This window comes from Rhinolophus sinicus, linkage group LG03 (assembly GCF_036562045.2).
Source record: "Rhinolophus sinicus isolate RSC01 linkage group LG03, ASM3656204v1, whole genome shotgun sequence".
Lineage (NCBI taxonomy): Eukaryota > Metazoa > Chordata > Mammalia > Chiroptera > Rhinolophidae > Rhinolophus > Rhinolophus sinicus.
Genome location: NC_133753.1, coordinates 102,227,799 through 102,249,081, shown reverse-complemented (window position 1 = coordinate 102,249,081; position 21,283 = coordinate 102,227,799). Strand labels below are relative to the sequence as shown.

At 51.3% G+C, this 21,283-nt stretch overlaps 3 protein-coding genes and 1 long non-coding RNA gene across 13 annotated transcripts in view; 2 read left to right on the top strand and 2 right to left on the bottom strand.

The window, feature by feature from the left end:
- Positions 1–4,261: 4,261 nt before the first annotated feature.
- TRIM50 (tripartite motif containing 50) lies at positions 4,262–10,194 on the top strand. 3 transcript variants are annotated; one of them, XM_074328419.1, is made up of 6 exons: positions 4,262–4,663; positions 6,472–6,567; positions 7,521–7,706; positions 7,825–7,847; positions 8,227–8,351; positions 9,209–10,194. In XM_074328419.1, exons 1-6 carry the CDS (start codon positions 4,265–4,267, stop codon positions 9,796–9,798), a joined length of 1,419 nt encoding a protein of 472 aa, XP_074184520.1. In that variant the 5' UTR covers positions 4,262–4,264; the 3' UTR covers positions 9,799–10,194. The 3 variants fall into 3 exon arrangements, with proteins under 3 accessions (XP_074184520.1, XP_019610528.2, XP_019610527.2); XM_019754969.2 differs by having other exon boundaries at positions 7,476–7,706; positions 7,828–7,847; XM_019754968.2 differs by having other exon boundaries at positions 7,476–7,706.
- LOC141570654 (uncharacterized) lies at positions 9,865–14,628 on the bottom strand. The gene is made up of 2 exons (XR_012494922.1): positions 11,078–14,628; positions 9,865–10,570 (listed from the first exon to the last, which is right to left on the bottom strand). It is a non-coding gene; the product is annotated as an uncharacterized LOC141570654 (long non-coding RNA).
- On the top strand, positions 14,619–18,843 carry NSUN5 (NOP2/Sun RNA methyltransferase 5). Of its 8 annotated transcripts, none has more exons than XM_019754976.2 (11): positions 14,619–14,768; positions 14,857–14,979; positions 15,478–15,652; positions 15,755–15,863; positions 16,906–17,044; positions 17,134–17,249; positions 17,587–17,761; positions 18,080–18,168; positions 18,245–18,385; positions 18,454–18,567; positions 18,702–18,843. In XM_019754976.2, coding segments are annotated over exons 1-11 (1,275 nt in total). In that variant the 5' UTR covers positions 14,619–14,675; the 3' UTR covers positions 18,703–18,843. The 8 variants fall into 8 exon arrangements, with proteins under 8 accessions (XP_019610535.2, XP_019610532.2, XP_074184522.1 ...); XM_019754973.2 differs by having other exon boundaries at positions 17,583–17,761; positions 17,958–18,168; positions 18,459–18,567; XM_074328421.1 differs by having other exon boundaries at positions 17,583–17,761; positions 17,958–18,168; positions 18,459–18,567; positions 18,678–18,843.
- Positions 18,837–21,283, bottom strand: part of POM121C (POM121 transmembrane nucleoporin C) — a 32,577-nt gene continuing 30,130 nt past the window's right edge. Inside the window, exon 13 of the mRNA XM_019754966.2 lies at positions 18,837–21,076. Coding sequence (XP_019610525.2) covers positions 20,979–21,076 — 98 coding nt within the window. The 3' untranslated portion in view covers positions 18,837–20,978. The remainder of the gene's footprint in view (positions 21,077–21,283) is intronic.

Sequence of the window (21,283 nt, the reverse complement as noted above, 5' to 3'; positions counted from 1 at the left end):
ATTACCACAAACCTAGCTATTTATCCTCTCACAGTTCTGTAGGTTAGCAGTGACATTGGGCTCACTGGGCTGAAATCAAAGCATCAGCCTGACTGAAAGCTTGGGGGGAAAACCCACTTCAGAGCTCATTCAGATTGTTGGCAAATCCAGATCCTTGCAGCTGTAAGCCTGAGGTCCCCACGTCCTTGTTGGCTGTCAGCTGGGGGCCACCTTAGCTCTTCGGGGCCTCTTTCCAGTCCTTGCACATGGGCCCCGACATGTCAGTCAGCAACAACGTGCTGAATCCTTCCCTTGCTTGGAATCCTCTTGCTTCCTCTCCTGTAGCATCTCTCTGACTCCAGCCAGAGAAAATTCTCTGCCATTAAGGGGTCATGTGATTAAATTGGACCCACCCGGATTATTCAGGTCTATGACCGTGATTACATATTCAAAGTCACTTGTGCCAGGGAAGGTAACACTCGCAGAATCCAGGGGTTGCGCCATGGATATCTTTGGGGAACCATTCTGCTTCCCAGAGCTTCCTAGTCACCACACTCTCCTGATGTTCCTCCTAGCTCACTGGCTGTTTCTTCTCAGTCATCAGCCGTTTCCTGACCTCTCAACGTCAGTAACCTCAGGGCCATCCTTGGACCCCTGCCCTTCTCTCTTTTCAATTCCTGAGAGATCCCAGCCATTCCCACTGGTTTAAATATGTGATTGTGGGGACAGAGCCAGGAGTGCAGTTTCCAGGCTCTCGGCCTCATGTGGAAAGGTGCTGGCTCATGTAGTAAATGACCATCAACTGTGATTGGATGGCCATCGGCTGTAACCGGTTGGCCAATTGGCCACTGATATAACTGCCGTGATTGTGTTGGTTGGTTGGCGGGCAGAAAAGTGGACAGCGGATTGCGGATCGTGTGGATCCTACTTCGTGTGTCTCGCCCGGCCGCCAGCGAGACTAGTGGTATGACTCCCCTACTTATGGCTCTGTGGGTGTTCCTTTATGGCCTCACCATATCCTGCGTTCTTATGCGGGGAGTGGGACCAGAGACCCTGCATGACAGTGATATACGTAGGTGATACATTCCTGGCCAGCCTAGAGTCTCCCAAGTGCTGGGGCTCCAGGTGCCTGTGTCCAGCTGCCTTTCTCAGTGGTTCTCAGAGAGTAGTTAGTCCCCAGACCAGCAGCATTGGTGCTTGTTGCAAATGCAATTCTTGGGCCGATCTCTATACTCCTGAATCCGAAACTCTGGGGCCAGGGCCTAGAAATTTGTGTTGCAACAAGCCTTCCAGATGATTCTGTTGTTTGCTGAAGTGTGCAGACCACAGGGCTACTCAGTTCCTCCATCTGGATGTCCTCAGTCATCTGACTCTGGATCCCCGTTCTACTTTGTTTCCCTCAGTGTTCTCTGTACGTCATCAGTGTCACCATCCACCCACCCTGGTATTCAAGCTGCTGTTACCCATTATCTACACAGCAGCTAGAGTGATCTTTTAAAAATATAAATCAGATGGTATTCCCTTGCCTTACAACTCTCCGATAGCACCCACTACCCTTGAAATAAAATCCAAAACTTTGCTCTAGTCTACAGAGTCGTCCTTGCCCTCTCTGGCCTCATCTTCTGATGTTCCCTCTCCCTTACTACATCCCAGATACTCAGGGCTCCTCTCTAGTGTATCCCACAAATATTGAATGCTTTCCAGCCTCAGGGCCTTTGCACTTGCTGACCCATTCCCTGGTCTACCCTCCTGTATCCTTTCGATTGGCTGGCTTCTGTGTATCCTTCAGGTCTCAGTTCAACCATCCCTTCTTGAAGACATTGCCCTGCCCCTTGCTAAAGCGCCCTTCACACAGCCCGTCACCCGACCCCCCTTTCTCACCGCACTGTTTACTTCCTACATTGTATTTAACACTATTATATTAACTTGTTTATTTATGACCTCACACCAGTCCTATCCCCATACATCATAAACTCCAAAAGGACGGACATCTTGTCGTGTTCTTTAATATATTCATAATACCCAGCTCAATGCTTGACACATAGCAGGTTCTCAATAAATGTTTCTTAAATTAACAAATAAAATTAGCTTTCTACCTGCCTACACCAGACCTTAGTCTTGCTTGCCACTGGGGTGGAGACCTCCCCCTCTGGCAGACATGGGGGTTGTGTTCCACATCGCCTTGTTTTCTAACACTCCTGGAGAGCGTCTCCCACTCCTGTCCTTTCCAATCAATCATTTCCCTCCACACCCCGGGATATGTATAGTACATTATGATTTGTATATTATATATACAGCATATATATTAATAGCATATTATTAATTGTATAACAAAATGTCTTTGAACTTCTAAACCTTTGAAAGTCTTCATATAAAAAAGTTCCTAGGGCCGGCCCAGTGGCTCAGGTGGTTGGAGCTCCATGCTCCTAACTCTGAAGGCTGCCAGTTCGATTCCCACATGGGCCAGTGGGCTCTCAACCACAAGGTTGCCAGTTCAATTCCTCGAGTCCCGCAAGGGATGGTGGGCTGTGCTCCCTGCAACTAGCAATGGCAACTGGACCTGGAGCTGAGCTGTGCCCTCCACAACTAAGATTGAAAGGACAACAACTTGACTTGGAAAAAAGTCCTGGAAGTACACACTGTTCCCCAATAAAGTCCTGTTCCCCTTCCCCAATAAAATCTTTTTAAAAAAACCTATTGCAACTGTAAAAAAAAAAAAAATTCCTAACACAATGATACTGAGTAAAGAAGTTAGACACGAAAAAAGTATATACTCTGTGATTTTGTTCATTTGAAATTCAAAACCAGGGGCAGCCGGTTAGCTCAGTTGGTTAGAGCATCGTGCTCTTAACAACAAGGTTGCCGGTTCGATCCCCACATCAGCCACTGTAAGCTACACCCTCCACAACTAGATTGAAACAACTACTTGACTTGCAGCTGATGGGTTCTAGAAAAACACACTTAAATTAAATAAAATGTTAAAAAAAGAAAAAGAAATTCAAAACCAGACCACAGTAATCTATGGGTCATGAGTCATGATAGTGGCTATTCTTGTTAGAGGTTCTGACCGGGGGCAGCATGAGGGAGGCTTCGGGGTACTAGAAATGTGTTCTGTATCTTGATCTTGAAAGTGAGTATCCATATAAAGTGTACATCAAGTGCGTGGTTAAGATTTGTGCACTTTTTAGAAGTTATACCCCAACTAAACAATCTAAATAACTAAATTAAAATCTTTTAAAAGGAGAGAGAGAGATTCGGGAAGATTGTGTCAGAGCCCGGTCCATTCCCGTTAGGGGCCTGTACAGCGCGAATGGGTGCCCCATCTCTCTGCCTCCGCCCCTTCCCCTGGCCTGGCCAAAGCAAGCACCTGAATGTCACAGTTATCAGAGCCTGCCGGGTGGAGGCTGCCTCCCCAGTCCCGTGATGCGGACCAGTTTCCACCTGATTCTGGGTGACCTTGAGGACATGGGGGTGTTGCTGGGAAAGGGGAGCAGAAAGGGGCAGAGACTCGGTGGTAGAGCAGGCATCCAGCTGCAATCCTCAGGTCTCCACTCCTGCGATCCCATCCTGGGGAGAAGAGGCCAAGCCAATCGGGTCAGTGGTGCTGATTTGAGGGTGAGAAGCCAGGTAGTTCCGTGCAAGGGCTCTTCTTGGGTGTGCTGCCCACTTTCGCTTGGTGCGCCTTCTCTCGCAGAGCCCATCAGTTGTCACGGAATGGGGTGGTAGATTAAGATACAGCTCTCCTCAGTCCCCGACTCTCCGAAAGAGTGTCATTCTGAGACAGAACTTTGCTTACAATGACCTGGGAGTGTCTATTGTAAATACAGATTTCTGGGGCTCACTGGAAAGGTGTGAAGGGGTGGTTCAGGAATCTCTATCACAACTGTTGCCAACAGTTGCTTGACAGTTTGAACACTGATCTAGAGGGTGGGAAGGACCTTGGCTTGTTTTTGCTGTCAGGTTCCAGGTCAGGACTCCTGTGTGGCTGGAGCTTCCATTCCTTGTGTCACTCCAAATGACCCTGCAGATGGCACATTTCATGTTTACCTCCAAATCTGAGTAAAAATGTAGAATCATGTATCTCTAAGTGACCATTTTTTTCATGTAAGCCCTTTGTTTTAAAGATGGGATACGACTCAAAGTCATAAGGGGTCCGAACTGGAATCCAGGACTGGAGTCCATAAAGCCCTCTTAATTTCCAGCGGTCCTTTCTCGGGATTTGGGGGCAGAGGGAGTGGAGGGAGGAGGCTCAGGAAGGCACCCTGTGTTCCAGCCCGCACCGTGGATGGCGTGGCGGGTGTGCGTGCAAGAGCTGGAGGACCGCCTTCAATGCCCCATCTGCCTCGAAGTCTTCAAGGAGCCCCTAATGCTGCAGTGCGGCCACTCCTACTGCAAAGACTGCCTGGTGTCCCTGTCCTGCCACCTGGACTCCGAGCTGCGCTGCCCCGTGTGCCGGCAGGAGGTGGATGGCAGCAGCTCGCCGCCCAACGTCTCCCTGGCGCGGGTGATCGAAGCCCTGCGGCTCCCCGAGGACCCAGAGCCCAAAGTCTGCGCGCAGCACCGGAACCCGCTCAGTCTCTTCTGCGAGAAGGACCAGGAGCTCATCTGCGGCCTCTGCGGCCTGTTGGGCTCCCACCAGAACCACCGGGTCACGCCGGTCTCCACTGTCTACAGCCGTATGAAGGTGGGCAGCGAGGCTGCTGGGGGATGGGGAGCCGGGGCCACCCCGGGGGCTCAGGGAGCCCAACGCCTGCGCTCTCTGGCGCCATCCCCTGGCACAGACGGGTGCCGAGCCAAGACTCGAGTTCCCTCCAGCCCTGTCCTGCAGCAGAACTCCGGAGCATTCATTCATCCAGCATGTTCTGAGCAGGTGCTGGGGATTATAGCAGTAAGCGTGGTGGAGAGCCCCCTGCGTCACGTGCCGGCCCTTTCGCTGCTTTATGTATTCTTCTTCGTAGCCCTCATTCATTTCTTGAGCGCTCCCGGTACTGCACTCGCAGACACGAGGGCAGGGACTTTGTTTTGTTCCCTGGGGTATTTCTGTGCCTGGCATGTAGTAAATGCTCAAAATATGTTTGGGGAATCAACGGATTTCTGCTCTCCTGGCCCTTTGCCTGAGGTCTAGCAGATCGTCATTTAAGATAAATAATAATAACAACAGTGATACCATCTTAGGTTAATGCATTGATCTAAGCTTCATGAAGGGTGGGGTTGTTATTGTGTTTTACAAATAGGGAAAGTGAGGCTCAGAGAAGGTAAGGATCTTACCCAAAGTCAGACGGCTTGTTAGTGGCAGAGCTGGGTCTCAAACCAAGGCCAGTTTTCTTTCCACTGTTAACGGATCAGGAAAGGGTAGGAAGGGTCTTGGAAGTGAATTGTTATAAGTATCCTGGTCTGGTGTTTGAGGGGAGTGGGACATAAAGGTGAGGAATGACAAAATACAGGTGAGGGGGCCAGTTAAAGGAAGAGCATCCAGAGCTGCAGGCAGAGGGGCCCCAGGTGTGAAGCTACGAAATTACGTTCCTTTATCAGATATTGATTGAGACCTTGTGCTACTTTATCTTCATAATTCAGTTTCCTGTCACTATAGCCCAATTGCTGAGAAAAAACTAGTCCCATCCCTCTCTGCCTCGGGAGGATTACAGTTGGAACACCTTTCTTGGCCCGCTGTGACATCTGATGCCTCTTTATCCAGAGCAAGAACTCTGTGTGTTCATTTTCCCCACATTGGATTTATTCTTTACCCAGCATCCTTCCTGAAAGGCTCTTGCAGCTGACTTCTGCTTAGGAACTATCTAAACCAGAATCTGTAACTTCCATGGGCATAAACCCACAGGGCCCTGCTCAAGTAGGGCAGCCAAATGGTGGTCTAAGTGGACCCAAAGGCTAGGGCAGATTTGGGGCCAGGGCAGCCCATGACAAGTCAGTTTACTTCATCCTTGGATGGCCCCAAATCTAGGCTGGGCCCAAGCCTGCGAGGGATTGATTCAGGTCTCTATAGGGTGTGGGGACTCACCAGGTATAACCTGGGTGACCACATGCACATGAGGGCTGCCTTTTTGTGATGACCCTTGATCAAAGGCCCACTAATTCTGGACCTCCTGGTGACTGGAGAGTTTGGTCCCCCATGGGTAGCATTCCATGCAGGGAGCTTTGGCTTCAGACTTGCAATCGCCCCTCTTGGGTGTTGTGTGGTGACTTCCGGGTGGCTGTCACAACATTTAGCACCTTTCTCCATGTGTTGGAGAGAGATGACACGGAGACTCTCTTCTGCCTTCGCAGTTCCTACCATCACTGTGAGATATTCTTGAATAATCTTAACTATTTTGAGGTCAAGTGCACTTGGGTAGCTCTGGTCCCTATCCTGGTTCCACTGGGAGCGCTAGTGGCCATCGGGATGCTCCCTAAAAGGGTGAGGCCCCAGGCAGACCCCAGGGAGCCGAGAGCGTGAAGGGTTCAGCCACTGATGGGGCCGTGGCACGTTGCCCCCAGGAGGAGCTTGCGGGCCTCATCTCCGACCTGAAGCAGGAAGAGAAGAAGGTGGATGAGCACATCGCCAAGCTGGGCAACAACAGGACCCGGATTGTCGTGAGTGCCCTTGCCCTCTGTCCCTACCCTGGGACTGGCCACCTGCCCTTTCCTGCAGAGCCCAGTTCTAATTTGTCCTTTACATGAATCCATGCCTTCCATACAAAGCCAGAATTCAAAGCATTCCAGGGCAGGGTGTGGAAGGCGCAAATCCTCTGGGGGAATTCAACCCAGTTGTCAGGACTGTCTCCAAGTTGGCTTGTGTCCCGCGTGTCCTTGGGACTGAGATAACCCAGAAACTAAGTCCCAGAGGTAAACAGCCTAAAGCGAGGGCATGACTCGCCTGCCTCCTGCCTCCTGTGTCCGCTTGACCTTGGCAGTCTGTGTGCTGCCCGCCCGCTCAGTACCCCACAGGCAGGTGAAGGCCAGAGCCCTCCTTGGCTGTCTGCTTTCCTCAGGGAGAGGCACACGAGCTGGGAGCGTGTGGAGCCCGGGCCCTGCAGATGGTTGTGGAGTGGGAGTGGGAGCCCAGCATCCCCTAAGCACCCCTCACCCTTAAGAGGGAGGCAGCATTATCCCTCCTGATGGAGACAGAACTCAGGATCACACAGGAATCCTGGCTAATCACTCCAAAGCCCACTCTCCAGGGAACTTTCAGACTTGTTTCGGTTGTAGAACCCTGTGACAAAGCAAAATCCTACTTGCACACTTAATAGGTAAGATGGGGAAAGCAGAGCCGCTGCTTTGAAGTGGGAAGTGGGGGCCCTGCCACTGTTGCCCACCCCCAAGGCCCTCCTGGGAACCCCAGGCACAGTGTGAGCACCGAGCAGGAGGCAGCCCTGGGACTCAGGTGCCAAGACCAGCCTAGTCAGGAAGGCACAAGCTGCTAGGCTCTGGGGACACGGAGGTCCGTCATGGCCAGGTGGCTCCGCTGTGGCTCCGGCCATGACAGGCCCTCCATGTCCCAGAACGAGTCCGATGTCTTCAGCTGGGTGATCCGCCATGAGTTCCAGGAGCTGCACCACCTGGTGGACGAGGAGAAGGCCCGCTGCCTGGAGGGGCTGGAGGGGCACACCCGTGGCCTCATGGCCTCCCTGGATATGCAGCTGGAGCAGGCCCGGGGCACGCGGGAGCGGCTGGTCCAAGCCCAGCGTGTGCTGGAGCAGTTTGGTAACGAGAGTCACTACGAGTTCATCCGGGTGAGTGGATAAGGGAGTGTCCCCATGCCAAGGCCCCAGGGCCCCAAGAGCCTCCCTTTCCTAATGGCTTCTGCACAGCCTCTGCCCTGCCCTAACCCACCTTTCTCTTGTCTTCCAGAAGTACCACTCCATGGCCTCCAGGTAATAACCTGGGAGGGAGCTCTCTGCTGGCTGCAGGCGCAGGCATCTCCTCCCTTCAGTTTTGCCTCGGGGGCAGCTGCCCACATCTGGCTGTGTACTGGGCCCAGGGAAAGCAGAGATGAAATTATGTCGCTGCCTTCAGGGATTTCGTAGACTGGTGGGGGGTGGACAGTGAACTATAGTTACATCACTGTGGGTACCAGAAAAACAGAAGGTCACACAAGCTACAGAAATAACACAGAGGAGGAGGGAGATTGGTAAAGACAGTATATGGGTGGGAGGGCCGAGAGGGGAGAGCACGGGGGTGCCAGGCGAGCAGTGTCACATGAAAGGGCAAAGTAGCGTGCAGATGGCCATCACCGCAAACTCTTGCCCCCAGAGCAGAGCTCCAGCAGGCCCGGCCCTTGGAGGGCGTGTTCAGTCCCATCTCCTTCAAACCAGGCCTCCACCAGGCCGACATCAAGCTGACCGTATGGAAAAGGCTGTTCCGCAAGATTCTGCCAGGTGAGGCCCCCACCCATCCCCCTTCCGGAGGGCTGCTGGTGTAAGGTGCAGAGAACTGCAAGGGAGGCTTTCCTCCGCTAGTGGTGAGAGCACGGGAGTGGGTTCCACCAAACAGCTTGGGTTGGTTCAAGCTCAGCTCCATCTCCTGCTAACCAGGGCGAATACTTTCATTTCTGAGCCTCAGTTCCCTCATCTGTAAGGAGGGGCTATATAAACTTTGGTGCTTATAAATGTAGCTATTGCTCTGTCAAAAAATAATTCAAAACCATTTAATTAACTCCTTCATTACTGAACATTAAGGGAGCTCAATCAATAGACTGATTTCAACCAACAAAGACAAAAACAGGGTTTATATGAGAAACAGGGAGAGAGAAAAACCAGATAATCTCTGAACCGTGAATGTTGTTTGCACATTTTTGGTATAAACTGATTAGCTGGCAGCTAGCGAAGAGCCAGTTGGTATGTTTGTCCTTGAATAGGCTGCTAGGGTATCAAACAAAACAACTGCAGTTGTTATGGATTTTCCGGAAACATGGGGAGTGTAGCTATGGGGCACAGGCTGTCCTGCAGGACCTCCCATCAGCACCTGTGCCTTAGGCAGGCCTGCACCACGTCCCTTACCAGAGGCCAGGGTTCGCAGCTGTTTGTTTTTCCCACCGTCCAGGCATCATTCATTTATTCAGCAAACATCCTAAAGGTCCTGCTGTGCCTGGGCCCTTCTAGACCCTGTGGAAATAGAGACAAGGACAATATAGTCCCTCTCCTGAGGAGCTCAGGGCCTCCAATCGGCTTCCCTTGGGACAGGGTCTGCTGCCTTCTGTGTGGCTTGTAAACATGCCTTCTCTGATCTTTCCTAGCTCCGGAGTCTCTCAAGCTGGACCCTGCCACTGCCCACCCTCTCCTGGAGCTGTCTAAGGGCAACACGGTGGTACAGTGTGGGCTCCTGGCCCAGCGATGTGCCAACCAGCCTGAGCGCTTCGACTATAGTACTTGTGTCCTGGCCACCCGGGGCTTCTCCTGCGGCCGCCACTACTGGGAGGTGGTGGTGGGCAGCAAGAGCGACTGGCGCCTGGGGGTCATCAAGGGCACAGCCAGTCGCAAGGGCAAGCTGAACAAGTCCCCAGAGCACGGCGTGTGGCTCATTGGCCTGAAGGAGGGCCGGCTGTATGAGGCCTTTGGCTGCCCCAGGGTGCCCCTGCCCGTGGCCGGCCACCCCCATCGCATTGGGGTCTATTTGCACTATGAGCAGGGAGGGCTCACCTTCTTTGATGCTGACCGCCCAGATGACCTACGGCCGCTCTACACCTTCCAGGCTGACTTCCAGGGCAAGCTCTATCCCATCCTGGACACATGCTGGCATGAAAGGGGCAGCAACTCACTGCCCTTGGTGCTGCCCCCACCCAGTGGGCCCGGCCACTTCAAGCCCCCACAGCCCACCACGCTGTAGGGGATCCCAGGGGCTGCCAGACCACAGGCCCCTCCCCATTGAGCACAGGCACTTGAGGCCAGCAAGCAGAGGTGACGTCTTTACTGTTTGGAAAGGTCCTCATGCCTGTGTGTCCCTAGAAACATTTAAAGATAGGGAGAAAAGGGCCACAGTCCCTTCCCTGTCAGCCAGGGTATGTTTTTTAACCTATTGTCAGGTTATTCACCTGCTTACTAACCAGCAGAACTAGGCTTCAGTGTCCAGGGGTCAAGCTGGGCTTCCCTTGGTCCCTCCTGGCCATGCTCTCTGCTTGCTTACTCTTCTGAGGGTGGAAATGTCCCCTGTGTAGTTTTCCCTTATCATTGTGAACTTACAATAACTTTAAGGACAATAAATTTCACATTCTTTCTCTTTAAATGATTTGCAAATATTAGTTGCTGTACATACACACTGCTTTATGCTTGGGTCTTTAAAAGAAGCTCCAACCTCTGGTGGGGCCAGAGTGGGCTTCTACCCATTGCCCACTGATCTATGGTTAGAGTCACATCGACCACCCCGTCACAGCTCTGTCCTTAAAGATCTCTCTTGATGTCCCTGGCCCTTAGATGAGATGGAAATGACATTGTGTCAAAGCAGAAGCAAGTAGGGGCCAGACCGGGATGTAGCCCGTCTCTGAGGGCTGCCGGGCACATGGGGATGGGCCCATGTCTGTTCATGTTGAGCCTGCCCCCGTCCACAGCTGATGGTGTCCACGCCAGACCAAGGCCGGGCAGCTGAATTCTCTCCCATGAATCTGAAAATTGGAAGAGAGAGAATGGTGGGGGCCGAGTCACCTGAGACCTGATGCTTTAGAGAGAAGCTCTCCAGCTTTGTACCACTGAGGTCTGCGGAGCCACCTAAGAGCCTTCCATGGAGCAGAGCTCTGCCTCTGTGCCATTGGCACGTATCCACATGGGCCACACGGGCAAAGGCTTGACCCACAGCCTATCCGAGGAATGAGAGAGGATGGGAGCCTTGTGAGGTGCTACCTCAAGGCCATGTCCACTTACTTATCCCGTGGGAGATGTCAGGCTTTCCACCCCGCCTTCCTCTGAGTAGAGCTGCGACTATAAAACAACCAAGTCTAGAACTGGCTCCTCAGCAGAGGGAATCCCACCACTCGTGTTGCAGTCATCAGCTCTTTAATTTCTATGTCATCCTTTTTGGTGTGTGCAACAGTGCCTACGTGGAGCCGGCACCTTTGGCTAACCTTCCTTCTGCAGTAAGAAGCTGCATCAAACCGAGTATGTTGTGTCTTTACCGGCTGAATCTGTTGGGCCTTGGCCTTGGTTGCTGTGTGGTTGACCGGGTTTTTTGGTTACACAGCTCTTCCTTCAATCCTAGGACTGGGATGAAGAGCGGCGCCCCTCTGTAGGTCCACTCTCCCCCCTTCTCCATCCTGCTCTGTGTCCTGTGTCCTGCGGGGCTGGCCAGTTGGAAGGCAAGACCCTCTGGCTTCCTGTTGAGCTCAGCTGATGTGGGACTGGCAGCAGATCTGAGGGCAGGACAGGGAGTTTGAGGTATTTATTTTCCTGGTTTCCTGCCTGCTGGGCTATGGGTTAGCAGCTTCTCGGCAGTAGACTCCTGGCAGGCAGCCCTCGCCTCTGTTACTCTTCCCTTGCTCCTCAGGCCTGGTGGAGAACAGTGCTGTTGCGAGCCCTGAGTACTGCTCCACCTCCTGTAAGGTCCCTTAACTCTGACCAGTCCCTTTTTTAAAACTGTCATCAACTACTCGTTTGTGTCCACCTTTCTGCCTCCAGCCAGACCTGACAGACACAGTGGCATTCCTCTGCACCCCTTTAATAAGCCCCCCCCCCGTTTGTTTGGCTAGCCACTTAGTGTTTGTGCTTGCAACCAAAAGACCTTAACTAGTACACATCCAATATGGAAAAGGCAGAGGAAAGAGCAGTTCATTCTTCATGTGGACTTAGCATTCAAGCAGAAGAAGTGGAATACAAGCAGAGGAGAAGAGCCTTAGGGGGTCTAGTCCACAGAGGGATGCTGCAACTGGCGCTGGACCTGGACGGTGGGGGCTGGACCAGGGAGGACCATTGGCGCTACTGTAGTGCATATTAACTTTGTTCTGTAGTAATGACAGTGTGGGAGTGGGTGAATATGCCCGGGGGAAATATCAGACTGATGGAAAGGAGGACAGAAGATGGAACACCAGACCCTAAGGAGCAGCTTACACAAGGCTGCCGAGGAACTTAGAAACAGTCAGAGAAATGGGAGCCAGCAGGAAAGGTCATGGAAGCCAAAGCTTGATAACAAAGGTGTGCTCAGCAGCGCCATGACACCAGATTCGGCAGGAAAGGCCTAAGGAATATGAAGAAGATCCCGGTGGTCTTGGAGGGAGTCACTTTAGTGCAATAGGGAGTAGGACAGATTGCGGGGAGTTAAATAACAGCATGTGATGAAGGAGTAAAGGCAATGACTGCTGATTCTCATTTTTTAAAGTTTGATGCTGAAGGGCAGAAGAGAACCGGGTCATGCGTTTGAGAGGAGGTGGGATTAAAAGAAGGTATTTTTAGGTAGAGGAGATGCTAAAACAGTGCTGTCCAATAGAAATATATGAGCAAAACAAGTTTAAATTTTTGAATTGTCACAGTTAAGAAATTAAACGAAACAGGTCACCTAGGTGCCCAGATCTTGGTTTCTAATATCATCCTCTAATAAAAGGAACTAGGTCTCCTTGGAGAAATGGCTGATTCTAGGACTAGAACAGGAAATACACAGATGAGAATTCAGTATCCCGTAGTGCCAGATGGAAGGAAGTGCTCAAAAACAAACAAACACAGAAAAACCCTACAATAGTAGCCTGTCAGAGGGACACAGGAGCCGAATGAAAGTGGCCAAAATGGGAACAATTCAGACAACAAAATAAAGTAGTACTGGATTGTAACCCAAAGTATAAAATAAATATCCATTAATCCATATCGATATCAATAAATGACGAATTAAATAAGTGGGGTAGAAGAGACAAATCTGTGCAGAATTCCAAGTAATTTATGTAGCTACTCCAACCTCAATGAGGGGGACCATAAACCCCCACTCCTTAAGTGTGGGTTTCACATAGTGACTTCTTTCCAGGGAGGGCAATGGGATAAAGTAGCTTTACAGTAGAGAAACCTGACAAACACGACCTCAACTTGGTGATCAAGGTTAACATCAACAGTGATGTCATGTTGATTCTATGTGCCCTTGATATGTTGAGAATGGCACTGTACCTGTGGTGTGTCTCCCCAAAACCCATAATGCCACTCTAGTCATGAGAAAAACATCAGACACATTCCAATAGAAGGACATTCTACAAAACACTAATCATGACTCCTCACAACCATCAAGGTCATCAAAAACAAGGAAAATCTGAGAAACTATTACAGCCAAGAGAAGCCTAAGGAGGCATGACAACTGAATGTAATGTGGTAGCTTAAATGAGACTCTGAGACAGGAAAAGGACATTGGGTGAAAACAAAGGAAATCTGAATAAACAGTGGACTTGTATCAATATTGGTGCACCTGTTACCTACTCACCTGGAGGAGAGGGGATTGTTTTAGGACGGGTCAAGTCCAGCACAGCTGGTTGTCTAGCACCCCATCAATTTGTGCTCCATTCGTTCCTTCACTTATTTAACAAATACTTACTAGTCCTTAGTGTGAGGGACACTGGTATAGGAGGTAAAGACAGATGAGCACTAAGACAGACAAGGGTTTGCCCTCATGGAGCTAGCTGGGGAGACAGAGAATAAGTCATCATCGCATATGTAATAGGCGCTATGAAGAAAAAAGAGCTGATGTGATTTGATGAGGGGGTGAGGAGGGGTTCCACCAGATCACTTATGAATGAACCTAGAGCTACAGAAGGAGTTGGTTAAACCTTCAAACAACGCAGCCCTATATTGTAGGGCTGTGAAGGGGTTTAGTGTAGACTAGATAGAGTCCACCCTCTTGCAAAATGCTTGCCAACCTGTTGTTAGCAATACAACACTAGATAGGCTGGAATACTCTAGTCCACAGAAGCCTGTCTACTTGAATGTTTCAGATACACGTGTACTGGGTTTATTCAACCTATCAGAAATCACATGAGAGCTGGGGACACAGAGACAAATACTACACAACCCGTCCTCCCAGAGGTCAAGCTGGGGAACTGGTCCTATCAGTCATTACAATGAATACATGAAGGGCTAACCATTCAGAATCAAAGTTAGAGCCCTTCCTCACATCATGTGCCAAACAGAATTCTCAACGGATTGAAGATTTAAGTATGAAAAAATGACGCTGTAGTGATTTTTATGTTGTAGGGTTGTGAAGGGGTTCCCAAACATGACACCAAAGGCAGAAACTATGAAAAGATTCAACAAACGAAAATACCACGTTGTCCAAAGGAACTATTAACCACATTAAAAAGCAACAATGGGAAAAAAAATGACAATACCTAAAACAAGAGTGTATGATACTAATACATAACGGGCACCAAGAGTGAGATGGTATATGAGTGAGCGAAAGACATTAATATGTTGTCATAACAAAAGAAATGAAAATGACCAATAAACGTAAGATATTCAACCTCAATAACAGAAGTTAAATTAAAACACCATTAAATCCCACTGTTTGCCTATGAGATCGGGAAAGACTGAAAGAAAAAAGTGAAGAGCTTCCAAGAAGTGGAGAAATGCGCTCTCAACGTCGGCCTGCCCACCGTAGCAGGAGCGTGAACTGACACGCGCCTTGGGGTCTTGGACGGACGCGGGTTTCCAGGTCCGGAACCCCGTGCCCTTTGACCCCGGAAGTTCAGACGGACGGCGGCGCAAAGCCGGCGCGGTTCGCGACAGAGTCGTAAAGGCGCGCGGCCGCAGAGCATGGCGCTGTACGCGGCGGCGGCCGCCGTGCTGGCGGGCGTGGAGAGTCGCCAGGGCTCCATCAAAGGGCTGGTGTACGCCAGCAGGTTCCAGGTAGCGGGGTTCGGGGTTCGGTCCCGGGCGGGGGTGCAAGCCTGGGCCCGCCCCCCGCCTCAGCCCGTGTCCTTTTGGCCGCGCGCAGAACGTGAAGCAGCTGTACGCGCTGGTGTGCGAGACCCAGCGCTACTCCGCGGTGCTGGACGCCGTGATCGCCAGTGCCGGCCTCCTACGCGCGGAGAAGAAGCTGCGGCCGCATCTGGCCAAGGTGACGGGCGGGGTGCGGCGGGGTCGGGCCGTGAGTCCCTCCTCACCTGGACTCAGCTCCGCACCGTCCACGGTGTGACTTGACTGAGTCGCTTTGCTGAGATGAGGGTGAGCGGACTCTCGCTGAGCTATGAATTGACGTAGGATGAAAACGCTTTAGTTTCGAGCCTTCTTAGGTGACAGATTAAATAAGAACAGAAGTGCATAGTAGCAGTGGCAGGGACTCTTTAGGTAAAACCAAAGGGTGGTGTTGACGAGGAGGGTTGAGATCCAGAGCTCTGCTGGTGAGCAGCCGCGGGGAAGGGTTCAGGCCCGGGAAGCGAGACGTCAGGTCCAAATCCTCATCTGCCACTCACTTTGTGCGATGTTGGACAAGGTACCTCGTGTTTACCTGTTACTGTCTGGACAGGCGGTCTGTTTGGCGCTTCCAGTTCCAACACGATGGCGTTCAAAGGTATTAATGCTTAGGGTTTTTTCCTCCTCGTTTCTCCAACCCCAGGTGCTAGTGTATGAGTTGTTGCTGGGAAGAGGCTTTAGAGGGGGCGGGGGCCGATGGAAGCCTCTGCTGAACCGACACCAGGCGCGGCTGAAGGCTGAGTTGGCCCGGCTCAAGGTTCATCGATGTGTGAGCCGGAATGAGGACTTGTTGGAAGTGAGATGCAGGCCTGACCTGGGTGAGCTGAGTGTGGAGGGGGCAGGGGCGGGGCGGGGGGGAGTCATGGGCCCTCAGAGGAGGCGGCCGTATTCCCGCCCACTCACTGCTCGTTGCTTCCTAGCCTCCCAGGTGCCTCGATTTGTGCGGGTGAACACTCTCAAGACGTGCTCTGATAACGTAATCGATTATTTCAAGAGACAAGGTTTCTCCTACCAGGGTCGGGCTTCCAGGTGAGCTTAGCATCCTGCCTGACTTCCCGCATCTAGGGAGGCATCTGGGGGGACTGGGGGAAAGCACGGGAAGAGAGGCGGGATGGTTGTGACTGCACTCGGGTTCTCTTACTTTTTCTCCAGCAGTTTCTCCATCTCTTTCCAAGGCCTGTCATCCTCGGCTTTAAAAATTCATAGTCCTGTTCTTGTAATGCATCCCGCAGTGTCTCCCACACCCTTCTACCCTTCACCTGATGATCCTCGTCTCCCAGGCTGCACTCCTCTGTTGCATTCCTTCTCTCGAGTTCCTCAGTGCTTCGCAGACACCACAATCGTAGCATGTGTCAAACTGAATTCATCTTCCCTCTGAGCTTTGCACTATTTTTTGTTGTTGTTAAATCACGTTTATTCAAAATTGAAGAGCAATCCTTCCAAATCAATATGCTTAAATAAGTTACTGGATTTTGCAGCACTGTTTTTTTAAAAATGGAGGTATAATTCCAGCTCTGCCACTTGATAGCTTTCTGAAGTGAGACATTCTCGAGGCCTGTTTCTGCATGGGGCAGGTGGAGTGGACAGCCCTCCGCTGCAGTTTAGTGAATGTAGCTTTCACCTCAGCTCTTCACATTACTAACTACACATCCATCAGGAATCAGCTCAGCACTTAACTCCCCTGCAGCCCCCCTTCACAGTCCATCCCCCCAAAGTAACCCCTCCTGAGGTTATGCGTTAGCAGTAGTGGCTAGCATTAATTGAGTGCCTGATTTGTACCATATAGTTTTCCAAGTATTTTGCATGTATTGACTCATTTAATCCTCATACCTACCATTTTCCAGAAGTGCAAACAGGCTGAGATGAAGGCGGTTGCCCATGCTCGCATCCTGAAACCAGTCTGGCCTGAGAATTCATGCTCGTAACTGCTGTCTGTCTTATCGCCCTGTTTATTTCTTCATGGCACTCTTATACATTTGTTTCATGAATGGTCAAAGTGAGCTAACATGTAAAATGCCGTGCCTGGAAGGATTCAGAAAATGTTGAATGAATGCTTCTTATTCCCTTGCAGCCTTGAGGACCTAAGGGCCCTCAAAGGGAAGTGTTTTCTTCTGGATCCCTTGTTGTCAGAGCTGCTTGTGTTTCCTGCCCAGACGGATCTGCATGAGCATCCGCTGTACCTAGCCGGTCACCTCATCCTGCAAGACAAGGTAGGGAAGGGGGTGGGGAAGGGCAGGGGCGTGTGGGCGGGCCTGACCTGGAGCTCTGTGCACCCAGCCACCCGGCTTTGCCCCTCCAGGCTAGCTGCCTCCCAGCCCTGCTGCTGGATCCACCCCCGGGCTCCCATGTCATTGATGCGTGTGCTGCCCCAGGCAATAAGACCAGTCACTTGGCTGCTCTTCTGAAGAACCAAGGGTGAGTGCCATGGTCAGTGGGAAGGAGTGGGGTCTGATACTGTACTTGGTGAGAAGAAATGAGAAACTCAGTATTCCAATAGGTCTGAAGGCTGCAAGGAAGATTTCCCTTTAAGTGTTTCTTTCTGGACTTAGGACAGTTCACAGTATAGCCCCAAGCTAAGCTTCCCAGTGGGTTGCAGGTGTGAAATGTGAATGAATCCCTAGCTCTTGCGGTCTTTTAAGTGTTATTTTCACATGTCCTGATTTTATGTACACATTTGTATGTCGTAGCTGTGGTCCCTTAGATGCTGCATAAACTCTCAGTTCACCCCAACTCTGCCCACTTCCCTAGGAAGATCTTTGCCTTTGACCTGGATGCCAAGCGGCTGGCGTCTATGGCTACGCGGCTGGCTCAGACGGGAGTGTCTTGCTGCCAGCTGGCCGAGGAGGACTTCCTGGCAGTCTCGCCTTCAGACCAGCGCTACCGTCAGGTCCAGTACATCTTGCTGGATCCATCCTGTAGTGGCTCCGGTGAGATGCGGAGAAACCGTGGCCGAGGGCCCCACAGATCCAGAGCAACCTTAGAGTGGAAAGGGGAGCAGTTCATTTTGGCCTTGGGTTTAGTTCTGACTCAAATCTCGTGACCCTGGGCAAATGTTCTCATCTGTGAAGTGGGGGTGTCAGTATGAAATGAAGCAGTCTGTAATTAAAACACGCTCTTCCTTAGGTATGGTGACTAGACAGCTGGAGGAGCCCGGGGCAGGTGCACCAAGCAAGGAGCGCTTGCAAGCCCTGGCAGGCTTCCAGCTGCGAGCTCTGTGCCATGCGCTCACTTTCCCCTCCCTGCAGCGCCTTGTCTACTCCACGTGTTCCCTTTGTCAAGAGGAGAATGAAGATGTGGTACGGGCTGCCCTGCAGCAGAGCGCAGGGACCTTCAGGTAGTGGCTTTCCACCAGGCTCTTGGGGTGGGGGCTGCTGTTTCACTTAAAAGTCTGTGCTACTTCTTCTCCACAGGTTAGCACCTGTCCTGCCCTCCTGGCCCCACCGAGGCCTTAGCACTTTTCCGGGGGCTGAACACTGCCTCCGGGCCTCCCCGGAGACCACGCTCACTGGTGGCTTCTTCATTGCTGTACTTGAACGGGCCGAGGTGCCAAGGTGAGTAGGGGACCTCCTGGGAAGATGCTGGAAGATTGGGACACAGCTAACTTGTACTTTTCTCCTAGCTCAGCCTCACAGGCCGAAACATCAGCACCGGCACTTACACCCAGGGCAGCCCCAAAGAGAAAGAAGAGGCGGTGTAAAGCAGCAGCTGCTCCTAGCACTCCACCTCGCACATAGTAGGTACTCAAACCCTTGGCTTCTTGGGTGGGAGGAAAGGAACACACTAGTCCTTCCCCCAGCTTAACCTGGGGCCCTCAGCCCCAGGCAGCAGTTTTGGTTTTGAAAGGTTCTATTCTTTTTATTGCTGTAGGAAGGAAACTGGTAACCCTGTTTCTCCAGCTGGAAAGACAAGAGTGGATTTCCGAGTCCTTTGGGTCCTTTCCCTGAGCCGTGTTCTTGCTGGTGAGAGAAGTGCGGCCACAAAAATAAAAGGCAGGACATGGTCTATGATAGATCACAGTTTTTTTTATTCTTAATGACATAAGCAAGGAGAAAAATCTCACATTCATACTAAAAATTCCAACTAGACTCAGAGGAATTAAGTCTTTATTTGTAATGGAAAGTCCCAGCCTCCCGTTCCTGTCCAGTGCACGTACATGTACACACACACACACACACACACACACACACACACTCACACACTCTCTTTCTCACTCAGGCCGTGCCAGGACACCCTCTTCAGGGGGTTCCTGGACCAAGTGTCCAGCCCGTGGCACTGAGGTACTAAAACTAAGAGGGGTTACCTTATAGAAGGTATAGGTAGAAGCTTTGATCTCTAGGCCCGTGCCCCCCTCCCCTACCCTAACAGGTATTAGGGACATGAGGTCCAGGCCCCCACCGCAGCCCCACGGACAGTTACGTACTCATGGAGCTCTTCTTGGGGGTGGGGAAGAGCAGTCCCCTGCCACAAAACATTCAACCTCAGTCACGAAAGGGGGAAGGGGACTAGTTACATCTATGTCACATTATCTGTAAAATAAGAATTACATTTTATATAATGTGTCCAGAAGGAGCTCTAGTCCCTCAGGAAAGCTGCCTGGGACAGCATTTCTTCACACAGGCATAACTTAACTATACAGCTAATTCCTATCAATAGCATTTATACTTAACCACCTCAATGAACCAAGCTTGAAGGAATTTAAAAGGCAATTTAGCTTAAATACAAAAATAAATTTTTATTTTGTTAAAAAATGTTTAAATATTTTTTTCTTTTAATTTAGACATACGCATTCATACTTCTCCCAAAGAGGATGGGCATGGCAGCAAGGCTCTTGGGCCTGGGGTATGTGGTTTGGGGACAAAGGAAGAAAAGGGGAAGTGTTGGAGGCCCTGTTGGTGAAAAACAACAACAGAATTTTAAAGTCTGGGTCATTAACTTAGGTTTGCTAGCGTCCTAGGGGTGACCTAGCCTCCTGTGAGGTCAGGACGGTGGGAGAGAAAGCAGAGAGAAGAGGTCTTCGTTTCCCCTCGGCCCCATCGTCCTGGGCTGCCAGCCCTTAAAGTCAAAACACCATTTGAAAATCCAGGAGTCAGCACTTGTAGCCACAAGAGGTGCTACTTTGCACATTCAATGAGCTAAGTCCCAGAAACTCGGAACAGATAAGTCCGGCACTACCAACATGCCGCCACTCATACAATTCAATTCTTCCTCCAAACTCGATTCAAAGAGCATCAGATAGACATGAGCATCAGACAAGTAACACAGGACAAGGCTTTAAACACACAATCCTGGAGAGGCAGACGTGCCCAATGAGCCAGCGGGGAGGGTGGGAGAGGAGGCAGCTGAAAGCAGTGGTGGGCATCTTGCCTGCTCCACGAGCTCCCCTCCCTGGGGTGAGGGGTCACCCCTGGATCTGCCAGGCTAACAGTCTTGAGCCACCAAGCTTTTAGGGGCCAAACTGGCAGAGTTGGGGACAAAACACTGACTCAGACTTGGCAGGAGGAAGTGGAACAGCAGGAGCAGTACCCAGTGGGGTCTCCAAGGCAAAGCTAGATTCAAGGTCATTTAAAAAGAATAGATCCGGCAAGGAACCAGTGAGGGACAAAGCAGCGAGAAATGGGGACATGGTCCCCTAAAGGGATCGGAAAACCACCATTTATAGCCAAGCAAGGTAAAGCTTCAGGGATAATCCATTTCCCCCAGCCCCGTCAAATGTATACTAGAGGCGCAAGTGGGCAGGGCTCTGCCTGCTACCCTCCAGTAGAGAAGGTGGGGGGGTGCGGAGTGGGAGGGAGGCCGCCTGACTGAGCTTATACACTAAACAAGTCAGGAAGGAAGTGGACGATATGTACAGATGTTTCTTTAATTCTCTCCAGCCTCACTAGTGGAACTGTTCAAGTAAAGGTATCAGGCTGCTGCCCTGCCACATCCTGCCCCCCCTCCAAGAGGCCTGAGGCTCTGCTTCCGCAGTGGGGTGGGGGGTGTGGAGGTAGGAGGTGGCCCCAGGGCTGCTACCTCCCCGGGCTGAAGCCAGAGGTCTAGGGTAGGTTTGCTTTGTGGTACTAGACAGGTCAGAGGCTCTTCCTAGCAGGTGCCGAGGTCCAGGTTGGGGCAAGGGGTGGGGGGGATGGAGGCAGGGGACAGAGGCTATTTCTTGCGGGTGTGCTGTCTTCGGGCCTGCAGGCGCTGTCGAGCCCCTGGGGTCTTGGATCCTGCACCAATTGAAAATGAAGGGGCGGCCGATCCTGGAAAGATTCAACAAGATCTCATCAGAGCAGTTCTACCTGAGAACACATCTTTGGAAAGTTAGGCCAACAGAACTGTGGGAGCTTGAACAGGGCTTCCCGGCTGTAGCAACTGCTTTTGGGGAAGGGCCTATTAAGAAGGCCAAACCCCAGAATCAGTCTGGCAGACGTCTGCCCAGGAAGGCACTTTTACTTGGCTTCCCAGTG